This window comes from Bipolaris oryzae, assembly GCF_000523455.1.
Source record: "Bipolaris oryzae ATCC 44560 unplaced genomic scaffold scaffold_58, whole genome shotgun sequence".
Lineage (NCBI taxonomy): Eukaryota > Fungi > Ascomycota > Dothideomycetes > Pleosporales > Pleosporaceae > Bipolaris > Bipolaris oryzae.
In genome coordinates, this window is record NW_006911334.1 from 52,433 (window position 1) to 65,960 (window position 13,528).

At 50.2% G+C, this 13,528-nt stretch overlaps 6 protein-coding genes across 6 annotated transcripts; 2 read left to right on the plus strand and 4 right to left on the minus strand.

Annotated features, from left to right (window-relative positions):
* Positions 1-92: 92 nt before the first annotated feature.
* On the minus strand, positions 93-840 carry COCMIDRAFT_36450 (uncharacterized protein; the record flags this gene model as incomplete). Its single annotated transcript, XM_007689429.1, has 3 exons — positions 93-116; positions 156-404; positions 544-840. 3 exons carry the CDS (start codon positions 838-840, stop codon positions 93-95), a joined length of 570 nt encoding a protein of 189 aa, XP_007687619.1.
* Positions 841-2,415: 1,575 nt separating this feature from the next.
* On the minus strand, positions 2,416-4,369 carry COCMIDRAFT_4982 (uncharacterized protein; the record flags this gene model as incomplete). The annotated part of the gene is made up of 6 exons (XM_007689414.1): positions 2,416-2,475; positions 2,538-2,744; positions 2,805-3,495; positions 3,560-3,841; positions 3,905-4,093; positions 4,143-4,369. 6 exons carry the CDS (start codon positions 4,367-4,369, stop codon positions 2,416-2,418), a joined length of 1,656 nt encoding a protein of 551 aa, XP_007687604.1.
* A 1,511-nt stretch (positions 4,370-5,880) lies between these two features.
* COCMIDRAFT_94342 (uncharacterized protein) lies at positions 5,881-6,648 on the plus strand (the record flags this gene model as incomplete). Its single annotated transcript, XM_007689445.1, has 1 exon — positions 5,881-6,648. The coding sequence occupies one exon, from the start codon at positions 5,881-5,883 to the stop codon at positions 6,646-6,648; it is 768 nt and encodes a 255-aa protein (XP_007687635.1).
* A 44-nt stretch (positions 6,649-6,692) lies between these two features.
* On the minus strand, positions 6,693-7,632 carry COCMIDRAFT_94412 (uncharacterized protein; the record flags this gene model as incomplete). Its single annotated transcript, XM_007689446.1, has 5 exons — positions 6,693-6,946; positions 7,002-7,101; positions 7,152-7,282; positions 7,331-7,462; positions 7,515-7,632. The coding sequence occupies 5 exons, from the start codon at positions 7,630-7,632 to the stop codon at positions 6,693-6,695; spliced, it is 735 nt and encodes a 244-aa protein (XP_007687636.1).
* A 1,329-nt stretch (positions 7,633-8,961) lies between these two features.
* COCMIDRAFT_94346 (uncharacterized protein) lies at positions 8,962-9,408 on the plus strand (the record flags this gene model as incomplete). The annotated part of the gene is made up of 2 exons (XM_007689447.1): positions 8,962-9,043; positions 9,290-9,408. 2 exons carry the CDS (start codon positions 8,962-8,964, stop codon positions 9,406-9,408), a joined length of 201 nt encoding a protein of 66 aa, XP_007687637.1.
* Positions 9,409-9,985: 577 nt separating this feature from the next.
* Positions 9,986-12,730, minus strand: COCMIDRAFT_36454 (uncharacterized protein; the record flags this gene model as incomplete). The annotated part of the gene is made up of 1 exon (XM_007689430.1): positions 9,986-12,730. One exon carries the CDS (start codon positions 12,728-12,730, stop codon positions 9,986-9,988), a length of 2,745 nt encoding a protein of 914 aa, XP_007687620.1.
* Positions 12,731-13,528: the final 798 nt, after the last annotated feature.

A 13,528-nucleotide genomic window follows, 5' to 3' on the forward strand; every position in this document is an offset into this window, starting at 1 on the left:
CGCGACGGTCCGTTATGTTATAGTAGTCTCCAGACACTACAACTTGGATAGACGTCAGTGCGATCAGGTACCCGTGGAGCTATGCAGAGACACTACGGCCCTTGTCGATTTGGAACCTGGCCCATCAGCAGCAAGCATGCATCATTGTAGCGGACATGGATGCTCCAGCGGGACCGGGTTCTCATGTGTGGTCGAGCCTTTTGCACGCCATAGAGCTGGGTGGAGACGTCCATGTTTGAAGTCTGTTCGCTTCCAACAACCTTGAGCGAAAGCTTGCAGCCCAATGCGGACGCCGAGCGGATCAACGGGATGTCCCCATGTCCAGGAGATAAGATGGTAGGGTAGCGTGCGTAATGAACGTCGGTTTGAACCCCCAGGGGTGTGATAATCAGCGGAGAGGCCATCTGGTGGCAAGGACAGGCCTACCATGCACTAAGTTCGGAGCCACCAGGCGCGCACAGGTCAGGGTTGATCTACAACTTACCTGTACCGTTGCATGTCGGGGGGGTGCCTGCAGCCGTTGGAGTATCCCTGGCAGCAGACAAAAGTAAGCTTCGAGGCCGGGGTCGCTCTGGTTCCCACATCCAGTGCATCTCGAAGCACAACGTCGAGTATTGATTGATATACCTCGTCGTAGCGGCATCTCCATGACTTCGCCCGCCCGCCCAACCACGCCAACACGACGCATTTGTGGTATCGCGGCACACGTTTCATCCTCCAACTCAAGTACTTGGCTACACCGTTACTCACCGATTTTTCATCCTCGATGCTTGCTGTCCCGCTTCCCCGGTCCCAGTTTGCATCGCGAAAGCATCCGGAGGTCAGGTGTTGCGCAATCATCGCTTGCCGTCCCGCATACGGCGACTACTTGCAAGTCTGTATGGTTGTGTGACATAGTCCAACGGTACGTCTGGGCCCCCCCACTCACCGGCCTGACTGTGTCCAAACGACAATTGCGGTATAACCGCGAAATGATGCCGTTTACAAAAGGCCGACGACGCCGTCCACTAACTAGCAAGTACTGCCGGCTATCACTCGGTACTAGTAGATCAGTGCCATGTGACGCCACGAACATACGTAGATATTTCCCTCATATAGCCACGTGTATCCATCCTCCCCGTATTGCCCTTTTTTCTCACTCCCAGCAAATGGGATTGGCAGTGACTTTTCTTGGGCTCCTTTCTACACCGCTACACTGTCCGTCCATTCACTTCCGTGGACCCAGACAGCTCCAGGATACTTCCAAATCGCACCATGTCTTTTGACAGCACACCCGGCACAATCGGAAGCGCTACTATGCCCAAAAACTCAATTGCAAAACCTCGTCTTTTGACAAGTCGTCCTGGGAACGTCCAGTACCCGATACATGCAAATACAAGAGGACCAGGCACCCGGTACAGCAGGTCCGCGGAAGGAAGCGACGTGCCGCTCCTCTGTATAGTATCGAAGGTGGGCCTGGCGCAGGAAAATAGATGAAAGGGTAATATGCTCCATTCTTAGTCGTCGGCTTACTATCAAATCCAGCATAGAACCAGCATGTGTAGTTAGTCTTCGCGAATGCCGACAAGATAGTACTGCAGGTGTTTGCAGGAAAAAAAAAGACCAGGATACCATTCCTAGGGACTCGATCGTTTTTGCCACCAGTTCTCGTGTTGCTAGCGGATGATTTGACTCGTCTGAAAAAAAGAGAAGAAGAAGCAGGTTAGCAACCACCAGGCCCAGACAAGGAAGTTCGATACGACAGCTGAGCAACATCTGTTCCTTGTTACCTGTCATGTTATTGTCTTTGCAGGGCTGTTCGTGTACATGGTAAACTTTCGAGCCAAGTAAGACATCAGTGAGTAATCGTCGATGTTGGTTCCCCAGTACAGCTACATTCAGCTTAGTTTTATAGTACGTCGTGCCGCATCTGCATGACAATGGTGTGAGACGCGAAGAAGCCTGCATTAGTCAACATGCGCGTGCGCTGACCGTATTGACACCTTGGCAGCCTTATTGGCGTTATTTCATTGGTGCACTATGTAAAATTATATCCGGCATGTAGGCGATTTACAGGCTACTTTGTTTCGACAAGACGCATGGGACATTCAGGCTGAAAATGAGGTAGTACACATGTGAGTGGCGATGTCATAGAAGGATTGAGCTAGTAGCTTATCCAATACCGATACTGTCAAATCTCATTCCCATGCCGTGCTGGGGCAGTGTCTATACTAGAAGCGGTTGTAGGAACCCCGTCTGGCCCATACCATCTCGTCGATTATCAATCCACTTTGTAGCCCACTTAGAGCATGAACATCCATATCACAATGTACTTGGTGTTTTCTGAAGCAACACTCCCAACTCCGTACTTCCTGGCGCCAAGAAGAAATGCACTGAAGCGTTTATGGATATATTAGTCTCCAATATAGATGCAAATCATGAGAACTCCCCATTAGCCTCCCCAGCATCTAACCAGCCGCGGCACATCTCGACAGCCTAGATTGAAACCAAAAGTCAGTTTACTCATCACGTGTAACATCTGGATAATAATGACTTACCCGTCCCCATTTCTTGAACATCTTCTCGCCTACTTCTTTGTCCACGTTTGGTTTAAAAATCATGCGGTCTTTCTGGTTGATTTCCTTCAGCTCCTCGAATTCTTTCCATACGCCAACGGCAAATCCAGCTGCGATGGCTGCACCTAACGCAGTGGTTTCGCGCATTGCCGGACGATCTACAGGAATGCCGATAATATTTGCCTGAGTCTGTTGTTCGTGGTCAGCAAGAAGAAACTTCCTAGAAATATCAAGTCAATGTTCACGTACCTGCATACACAAATTAGAATTGCTCATGCCACCGTCCACTGCAAGCATATTAAGCTTGTGACCACTGTCTAGTTCCATAGCGTCGAGAATTGCCCTTGTTTGGAAACATGTTGCCTCAAGGGTTGCGCGAGCGATATGGCCCCGCTCTGTGAATTGAGTGATTCCGAATATGGTGCCTTTCGCATCGTCGATCCAGTAAGGAGCAAAAAGACCACTGAAAGCCGTGACAAAGACGCATCCACCGTTATCTTCAACAGAGGCTGCCAAGTCGCTGATCTTGTGCGAATGCGTAATGAAGCCCATGTTGTTCATGAGGAACTTGACGCCACTGCCCGCTACGGCAATGCTTCCTTCAAGTGCATATACTGGCTTCCGGTTTCCACCAAAATCATACGCAACGGTGGCCAGCAGGCCATGCGAGGAGATGACAGGCTTTTCGCCAACATTGTATAGCAGGAAGCAACCCGTGCCGTACGTATTCTTTGCAGAACCAGGCGTGAACCCTTGTTGACCAACCAAAGCCGAAGATTGATCACCGAGGCATCCAGCAATCCGTACACCTTCTAATATACCGGTTCTTATGTACCCGAATTCATCTGGCGATGAAGACGGAACGATTTTTGGTAATTTTACTTTGGTGCGGTCGATTCCGAAAAAGTCTAGAAGCTTGTCATCGTACTGAACGGTGTGCCTGTCGGTGCGTTAGCGAGTGCTTGCGCTTTTGGCTAAAATATAGTGGCGGGTGGCTAACTTACAGGTTGACAAACATGGTTCTTGACGCATTAGTTGAATCTGTTACGTGAATTCCGCCCTCCTTTCCACCGTTCAGGTTATATAATATCCAAGAATCAATGGTACCGAATGAAAGTCTTTTTTCTTCGTACGCGCTCCTGACATTTTCGTCATGGTCAAGCAGCCATCGCAGTTTGACCGATGAAGGGTAGGTTGATAGGGGAAGACCGGTCAGATTCAACAACTCATCAGCACCCTTGCGATCCTTCAGCTCACGCACTAATCCCTTGGTTCTGGTATCTGGCCTACCGATAGGCGAAGTGGGTCAGCCAAATCACATGTGCGTTTTGTGCATGTGCCATACGTACCAAGCGATTGCATTGCAAATAGGCAGACCGGTGGTAGTGTCCCACACCACTGTCGTCTCACGCTGGTTAGTGATGCCAATAGCCTTGATGTCCTCGATATTGTGGCCATTGTCCAAGAAAATGTTTGTTGCCCTGTCAATGCATTGTTCCACGGTGTCAATAATTTCCCATGGGTCGTGCTCATGCCATCTGTGCCGATTAGAGAGAAGTTTTGGTTCGGGTGCAGATATCTACTGACCCTGATTGAGGATACTTTTGGGTGAATTCAATCTGATGCTGGGCTACGGGTTCACCGAGACCGTCGAAGATAATAAAGCGAGTACTCGTAGTTCCTTGATCTATGGATCCAATAAAGAACTGCTTCAGCTTCCCTTCATCCAAGTGCGATTGTGATTCTTCTTGAATTTCTTCCTTGGGCACCGGCTGAGGTTCCGTTGCGTGCGCAGAAATGTCTTGTGTCGCCATGCTGTAAAATTTGTTTTTCTGCTTGCAATTGTATGCGCAGGCCGACTCTCTAATGCGAGAAGGACTTTCCGTTTGCGATCGAAGCTGTGGGATAAGCGCGACAGATGCAGTGGTTACTCGGCGGTGTCGCTCTCCAGTACTGGGCGCAGACAGCAATCTTGGGCGCAGTTGAGGCACGGAAGAATTTTTGGCGACGTCGATTAGGTCGCACAATACACCAAATGCTTTATGATATTGGTGCAGAGATGTGTATGAGTTGTGATGTGTGAAGAACAGCCTTGGTCCTCGGGGCACGCAGCAACAAAAGGGTCTTGCGGCAAGAAAAGGTCGGGGCAAGGGAAGTCGAATTCACGGATTGAAGGAGAAGTGGTAGAGAGCAGATCGCAGGGAGAGCATCGTAGAGAGAAGACGGGAGGATTCGGTGGTTAATCGGCAGTCGTCGGGGTCAAGACACGTGCCGTTGCTGTGCGGTGTCTGCCGTATGACGCTGGAAGAGGGGTGGTTTTGGCTTTAAAGCGGGGGAGGGGGAAGAGCTCCACGACCAACAACGCGGCTGCAAAGATGCCCAGCCTTGTCACATGGAGCCTCAAATCTTTCAGCCTCCTCCGAGCCCCAGAGGCAAGCCATTGAACGTGCTCGGAATCGTCGATCAAGCCCAATGCCAACAAAACTAGACCCTTTGCCCGGCATCGCATCCGCGCCTATGTCAGTGTGACTTCACATACAGCGGGTCGTGCGACCAACAACTCCACAACTTTTGGCGCCGTCCATTTCTCCAGTGGGACTCCAGTGGGACACCCGTCGCGAATCCACTTAGAGCCTCATCAAGAACTCAGTGTTAAGTACTCCAGGGCGCTCCCCGCTCGTCTTGCTGCCCATGTAGCCTGCAGGCTCATCCTGGACATGCGTCTCCCGTATAGGCATTCTATATCTAGAATCCCATGCCCGGCTATCGACAGTACTCAACCGGCCTCAACATTTCGACGCGACGTCGCAACAAGACGGTTGCTTTTTCACAATGACTCGCCATTGGGCTGTGCCACATAACCCCCATTGCAATCGCATACTTAGAAGCGGAATGATCTTCTGGGTGGAGTGTCTCTAGCGCGGGGACACAGGGGGAACACAGTATGGTCGAACATGTGGTCGCATCTCCACCAAGTACACCGCCATGGCCATTGTATTTCTAGACAAACTGCGACTTTAGACCGAGAAAACTTTGACGCCGAGACAAACGGAATCCTCCAGACCGATAAACACTTTGCACCGCCGGCGAAGTACATACATTTATGTGTATGGAGGATAGTTAACGGTATCAAGTAAAGTGTCCGCAACCTGTGGAGCAAAGCGGAGTGGACTCGTAATGTCGCCAACCCAGATGTTGGGGATGGCCGGAAAGAAGCAATATCACGTGATGTCCAGATTCGGTAGTCTCCGAACCCTCTAGAACGCCATTCCATTCAACCCCCCACATCCCCCGCTTCACTATCGCTACTACTAGTATTCTAGACATGGCCATATCGCTTTTTCCCAAAGAACTCCGCTTAAAAATTTGGGCCAATATATATTTCAACGAACCACCTCGGCTAGTGGCTTTGGAAACTAAGCCTCACGATGAGGGGCACGACGAGCAGCACTTTTGCCCACGGTATTGCCCCAGCCCGGCTCCCATGGCCGTCAACCTATGCCGGGAGTCTCGTGCAGAAGCCCTTTATCAGGCCATCAAGGCGAACCACATTGTCCATCTTCCAGCTGGACTCCCAGGAGCCAGTTGTGACGATTTCTATTTCCGCGTCGACACAGACATTCTACTACTTCAGCTCCATGGGCCGCGCGTGAAACACTACGATGATTCGCCAGACGTGGGTTTATTGGCTCATTTCCTCCTTGCGACTGGCTGCCATCCAAAAAAACTGAGAACTATTGCCATAACCAAAGTCGTTCTACACGGTTTTCGAGACGGCAGTCTGTCCAATGTTTTGCGGAGTTTTCCCAACATCTCACGCATGGTCATGATGCTGACAGAAGACATTTGGGACGATGATGCACAGAAGGAACTGTTTGTTCGTGCAGCTGCGAGAATAGTACGTATGTACAAACTCGATCTCATGAACCATGCTCGTGCCTCGGGTGAAATGTTCAAAGCACATCCCTTTGATGTCGACTTTGCGACGCTTCGTTGTGGCCGTCTAGATATAGTTCCCAAGGACGTGTGGAGAGACTGGAGCGATGGAGGCGACGAGTGGGCGACACTAGATAATTCCGAGCCCTTTTGGTAATACATGGATTGCTGCACACATCACCACGGAACCATGTATTCACGCTAGGGGACTTCGTGATAAATCCGATCGCCCTCCTTTGGTAAAGCGAGAAAATCGGCTGGGGTATCTGCTGCATCTGGCAACTGGTGCTCCTCCGCCCAGCTTCGGATTGCATCAAAGTTGCGACATGTGTGGACGGTGTTAAAATCGACAAATGCTTGTAACGATTTGCCAGGCGGCTGATACCATACCTGGCCAAGAACTCCAACATCCATGACACACATGAGCTGCTGTCGCAGGATATCGAGGCAATGTGCTAATGAAGTTGTGAGCTGTACGGTTCACTGTACAGATAAGCATCTGGTACTCACTAGTATGGTGTTTTAGGATATTCGCGTCGTTGGAGAAAGGCCCCAAGCCTTGCTTGTGATAGTAATCGATATTCCAGGCCAGAGATTTGCGCAGCAAGTTCTAAAACCCGAATGAGTGTTGGTCGCTAAAGCGTGTCTGATGGAACATACCAAGCAATGTAGATGGTGCAATCCCTCTACGTGCGCAGGGTATCCACCGCCATATTCTTCCTTGATCTGGACTTGATCGAGCGTAAGGCCAGATTGCTGTGCTTCGTTTGCCGGTACTCTCACCGCGTGGTCTGTGTAGATGTTTAGTGGGCGATGTCTTCATGACTTGGTTCACTTACAGTCTACACCTAAGGACTTCCACGCTGCATCAACTTCAGGACCTGCGTCCAACCGATATGGATTAGACACCATAAGCGAACCGTTGAATTGCAGCTGCTTGTAGGTAATGCCGACATCGTGCATTATAGGTGCTGATGGACTTTAGTAGAGTTATCTTCCCATAAAAAGCTTCTCTAGACATACAGTACTTTGAAGTAAGCCTCGCACAGAAAGCATCAGCATCTGGCTGTTGTATCATGATCATCAACGCCCCAAATGTGGCAGAAAAGACTGCCGTGAAGCAGATCATACAAGTCGCCATCTTCCAGGACAGTTCCTGTGGTGATGGTTGTGGGGACCATGATTCGAGTGACGATCGAGCGCTCTCTTCAAGAAGTTTCTCGCAGTCTTCTGCTTGTGTCATCTTCTCTCTATTAGAGCATTTTCCAAGACTGAAGTTGGGCATATTGAAAATCATTGTCACAGAGATAGCGTGGGTGAAGGAGACGAACGAGGCAGTCAGTCAACAGAACATGGGGAGGGAATAATCCAGCAGCACATGCCACGACTATTTGCCTCACCGTAGAGTACGCAAGACTTGTATCTGTATAGCGTTATCTTTGCCCAGAAGTGGTATTTCAGCTTCGCCCGGAATACCCCGCATGAGCTGAATACAACTCAGGAGGCATTGTCCACTCACGCTCACCAGTGGCGCATAGGGCTGAATTAGCCTTATTGGGGCTTTTGTATTACCTCGCTTAACACTTGAGATACTACCTCTTAGTACATGTCAGTTGTGTGTTGGGTGATGGCTGAAGATCACATAGACTCAAGTTCGGGCCAAAAATCGATAATACCGACGCACCATTGCAAGAGCACATGTCGAGTTGAAGCACAAATTCGTTACTTGTATAGGAAACAAAATGCTGAGGTGCAGTATATGATGCGGCTACGTTAGATACATGCCTAGGAATGTCTGACAAGGTATCGCTGCAACTTGTTTGCCAGCTCAACGAACAAATCCTCTACCGCCACTTTGTCATAGTCAACACTGCCAACCTGGCTCACAGCAGTCGCATTCCAATGCCAATAAACACTATCAAAGCCCCCAAATGCCGTACCAATAAGATGGAAAGAAACCCGATCATATGCCGCGGGCCTTTGCAGCTCGCATTCGGAGCCCAGATCTCCTCTGGATCTAGAATCATAACGTAGCCATACTATTGACATGCCATAACCCCATGATAGGCCTCAGAGAAGCGAAGTGGAGCTGGCGAAGAAAGTGTCTCTGGCGTGTGTCCAGCTCACAGTCTCGAACCCGCACAATTCACCAGTGGCTTTTCTTTGTCTACAGACTAGTCAGTCCCCCTCCCTCCTCTCCTGTAGGCTTTTCAGCTCGGGTTGCTGAAGCCAGCAACAGGCGGTTTAAGCGAATATAGTTTTTGTTTTCGTAAGCGAGATGGTGGAAGTGAGTGAGGATAGCATGGGTTACACGGGTTGATGTATAAAATCCCCCCACCACCCACTTCCACAGCTTCTCTTTGTGATGTACAAGAGTCACACACACACACACGCGGCTTGACCAAGTCACTTCCATCTCATTCACCAAAAAAACTCCACAGACGTTTCGTAGATACGCCCAGAAATCATTATGAAGTCCTTCATCGCCATGCTCGCCTTGGTCTCCTGCGCTCTCACCGCACCAGTTGCTCAAGGTTCATATGGTAATTATGGTAAGTAGGCAGCCCCGATTCCCCTTTCCCTCTCTGCCTCCCTCTCTCTATCTCTATCTCTCTCTATCTCTACCTCTCTCTCTCCCTAACAAATACACCAAGGCGATTACAAAAACACGGCCCCCCCTTCCGGGTACGCGACATATGGTACGTCTTCACTTCCTGATAGGAAACTCGAAGTTTGCGTTAGATCAATCTCTCTCTCTCTCCCGTTCTCTCCCTCTTCAACTAACAAATATTATCAAGGAGATTATGGAAATGTGCCTCCGTCTACTGTTGAGAACCCGCCTCAACCTGCAAAGTACGCGGATTACGGCGCGTATCCACCTCCTGTGGGCGGGTACAGTGAATACAAGAAGGAGTAGAGAGTCATTGGGGGAAGTGCTTTTTTGTACTAGGCTTTGGAAAAGAAAAGAAAAGAAAAAAGCTTAATAGTAGTGATAATGGATAACTTGATCAATGAATCATAGCTTCTCCCTCTTAGAAAATTCTCTTAATGGGCCTTTAAGGATTGATACGTGTACAGTAGCATGAAGGCGAATATTATAAACACAACTAGTGTATCCTTCATGGAGAGAGTTTGATATTCTATATACTATATACTACACACACACACATATATATATATATATATATGTGTCTGAAAAGCTCTAAGTAGCAAAGATAAACCGATACATATTAAGTCGTCGTAGATCTTAAAGCTTATAACTAGATTTGAATGACAAGGTCAGTCATAGGTATAAGGCTCCGCAATGCTTTGAACAAAAAAAAGAGAAAACGTAGAACATAGAAGACAGGTCGAGGAAGGCTAATATGTAATCCTTACAAGTGGAAATGGCTTTCATGCAACACTGACAAAAGGAAATTTAATAAACAGGAAATATAGTGTAGGATCATGTACAGGATGCTCCGAGAAAGATGATAACAGGTGAGCAAAAACAACTAGTATGTTCCGCCCAGGCTGTTCCAAGCGGCTAAGACATCATCGCTGACGCTATCCCTACTGTCGGTAGACGTTCGAGAGTTGCTCGTAATACAATCGGGACTTAGATGGCGCGATCTCGTCTTGCCTGCACTGTTGACGTACGTCGAGCCTTGGGAAGATGTACGTGTAGCAGTTGAGTGAGCACTGCTTTGCCGCGGTCGTGTTTCTATGGTCCCCAGGGCCAGTTCACTAATGTGCCTTGTGGCTTTCTTTTTGGGTTTCGGGGCTGGTGGCTCAACAATGCTGGGTGGGCGGGACGAGGCCTCGGAAACTGGGGTCAGGTCCCGGATACCGTGAGTAGGTGGGACAGGGAATGTCATATCTGCATCACTAGATGCTGTTCGACGGCGTCGATGCGCACTCATCTCGTGAGATGAATCCGACTTGCCGTTCTCTAATGGCGCACCAACAGCACCTTGGTTCAAGGGCGACATGTCATCCAACTCGTTGCTAGTATCACTATTTGCTACTTTGACATTGACACCCAAATCATCGACATAACGACCAGGAGTCATTGGGGATGGTAAGGGTGACGGATGGTCAGTGGTCGTGAGTGACGTTCCGCTTTCAGCAGGCGTAGGCGAACGCGGTGGGGAACGATGGCGGCGTGAGGTTTCTGACGATGCAACAAGACATCGAGGCGATCTTCCCCGGCTGGCCGGAGAGTGGTGACGGTCTGACCAAGCATCACTCACAGAGCTATCACGTAGCTGGCTTGTGCCTATAGCAACGTCGACCCTTGCTGCTCTGCCACGTGTAGATGACTGATGCGGCACAGACGCGTTCGACGATGTGCGCTCTCTAGCTCTGGTATCTACTGCGCATACAGAACCTGATTCAGAGGGGTCCCGGGACTGTGACTGCGATCCACAGTGTCTATGCATGGCAGCACGCTTCTTTCTCATCAGTTCGAGTAAAGCCTCCTCCTCAGGGGTGACCTGCATGAATTTGCGTGATGAATCGGAGTGAGGTTGGGGTGCGCTAGCCGATGTACGGGAACTCGCCACACTCCGTCTCGATGGCGACAAGGGCTCATTGAATGCGGTCCTTGGCCGAGAATCCTCATCTTCAAGAATCACAGAAGGCTGCCTTACGTGACTGGTTCGTTTACTGCCGCTGTAGGTGCGATTCCGCGAATAGCGATAGGTGGGCAAGGGCGGGGGCTCAGGCGTATATATGATGTCAATTGTTGCGGCGTTTGTGGATGTCGAATGGGTACTCATTTTCCCAGCGGAATGTTGACGATGGTGTAAAGAGCGCACTTCGTACGCTTGGGCGCGCCCAATCATGATCTCCCCACTGTAGTCGGCACTATCCACGCTCTGACGGTTGAGTGTGTGTCTAGACTGTGCTGGATTAGTCTCACCCTCATCTTCTGAAGAAGAAAATGACAAGACGCTTGAGTCTTGAAGATTTGTCTTTGAAAGTGCCGACTCCTTGGTCCTCGATGAGGTCTGCGAGTGATATGTGTTGACCGAATACTGGCTGGGCGAAGTAAGATGACGGATATCGACAATGTCTTCGAGCGCAAAACTGTCTCTCTTATACACATTTGTCGAATTTTGCAATCGGGGGCCGAATACTGAATTCCCTGCTGGCTGGGAGGTCTGAGCATCAGAGGCACTACGGTTGACTTCGCCATGTGAATAGGCAGCCCGCGAAGCAGGGGCTTTTTGAATTTCCTCTGCGCTTTCTTCACTGTCGTCGAGTGCATCGAACCAATGTTGAACACCTTTTGGCGGTCGACGTACGTGCACTTTTGCATTATCATACTCATCCCGCTCGATTTTGCGGACGGGACTTGTTCCGCGATATTCTGCAGAATTGTAATGGCTGGTGTTGTTGTTATGTGATGATTTTGGCGGCTTCTGTGGAGTTCGATCTCTTGATGGAGAGTGATGGAAATATTCCGAGTTCATTGACATGGCAGCAGGTGACTTTACCATCTTAGTCGGTGAGAGCATTGCGTTGCCATGGCGCTGATTGCTATTATCCCTTGGCTTGGGAAACAGTCTCGACAAATCAAGCCGAGCGGGTTTGCTTTTTCGGGGTTCCTTCTTTTTTCTTCCTTGGTCCAGGATGACGGGTGACGCTGCACTCGCCACATAGCCGTCATAGCCCTTATCTGTCAATACCGGAGTACGGCCTCTTCTCAACGCGCGGTCTCGGATAGCCGAGTCGGATGTTTGTTGCGAAATGGACAACGGTGAGTTTTTCGCATCGTAATGCGATCGAATGGTCGAGCTCGATGCCTGAGGATGTAATCGGTAGCTAGTTGAGCTGTGGTCAGAGCCCCACTTTCTTTCCCCGGAGTATATTCGTCCCAGGACATTTGATGATGGTTGTTTTGACATGGCAGGTCGACTTGAACTTCCTGCTGTTGATACTGTTTTCCAGTCGTCTAGATGTGAGTCTGCACTTGTTTCTGATATGACAAGTGACGTGTATCCAGGGCTCGATGTGGAATAATGTAGCGAATTGGAAGTGCCCAGTATCTGATGCGCCTTGCTGATTGTCTCGTCGTGACGGGACATACGTCTGGAGTTGGGGATAGAGGGTGGTATGGAGCGAGTGCTGTCGTCGTAGTCGTCGTAGTCGTCGGTGGCGGCGGCGGTGGTGGCGTGAGTCTTTTGTGATTTGCTTCGCGGGCGGCGAGGCAATGCGAAGGAGAACTTCTTCTGTCCGCGGTCGTTGCGAGACATGATGCGTGAGCCACCCGGGGTGCCGAAAGGAAAGTTGGTGGCTGCAGTTCTAGTGTAGGCGCGACTCAGTAAAGTGAGAGACAGAGTGGGAAGAACTGAATCGCGGTACGCGCGGACGGCGTCATGCCAAATCCTGAATAGGCGCTGGTTTAGGCCGAAACCATGTCTGTTGCTATCGCGGACCGGGGCCGACAGCACATGCGGGTAGGCGGTGTTTTGCTTTTGGGGGGGGAGAGGCGAGGGTGCGGTATGCGGTGGATTAATGGACTGTACAACAAGGCCGACCAAGGAACCAAAGGGTTCAGCAGCGGGCCCTTCCTGCGCCAGACGCTAACCCGGCGTAGGTTGGAATGCTATCTGCAGGAACGGCAGTAGTACGGTTCCATGAAGAAGCAGGGGACCAGGGAGGGAGAGGGGGAGGTGAGGAAGAGGAGAACAAGATGGATGTGGGATTGTGAAAGAGGGCGGGGGAGGGCGCAGCTTTACAGACAAAAGGAAATGCGAACGGGCAGGTATAGAGTGTCAAGATTAACGTCGAGGGCTTTGTGACTTGGATGCTGCGGGTTGCGACATGGCCGTGGCTCTGATACTAAGATCCGCGTGGGTAGTGGGCGCCAGGGGTGTCAGCCGGCAGAGCTGCGGATCACCCCCTGCACAAGCTTGCCAGGCCAGGTTGCACGGGTCTGACAGAAGCCACTGCTTCATCACAGACATGCATACCCCAATTGTATACACGATATTTAGCCTTTGGGGTTGCGCTGGTGCTGTAAGTAGGTGGGTAGGTGGGTAGGTAGGTAG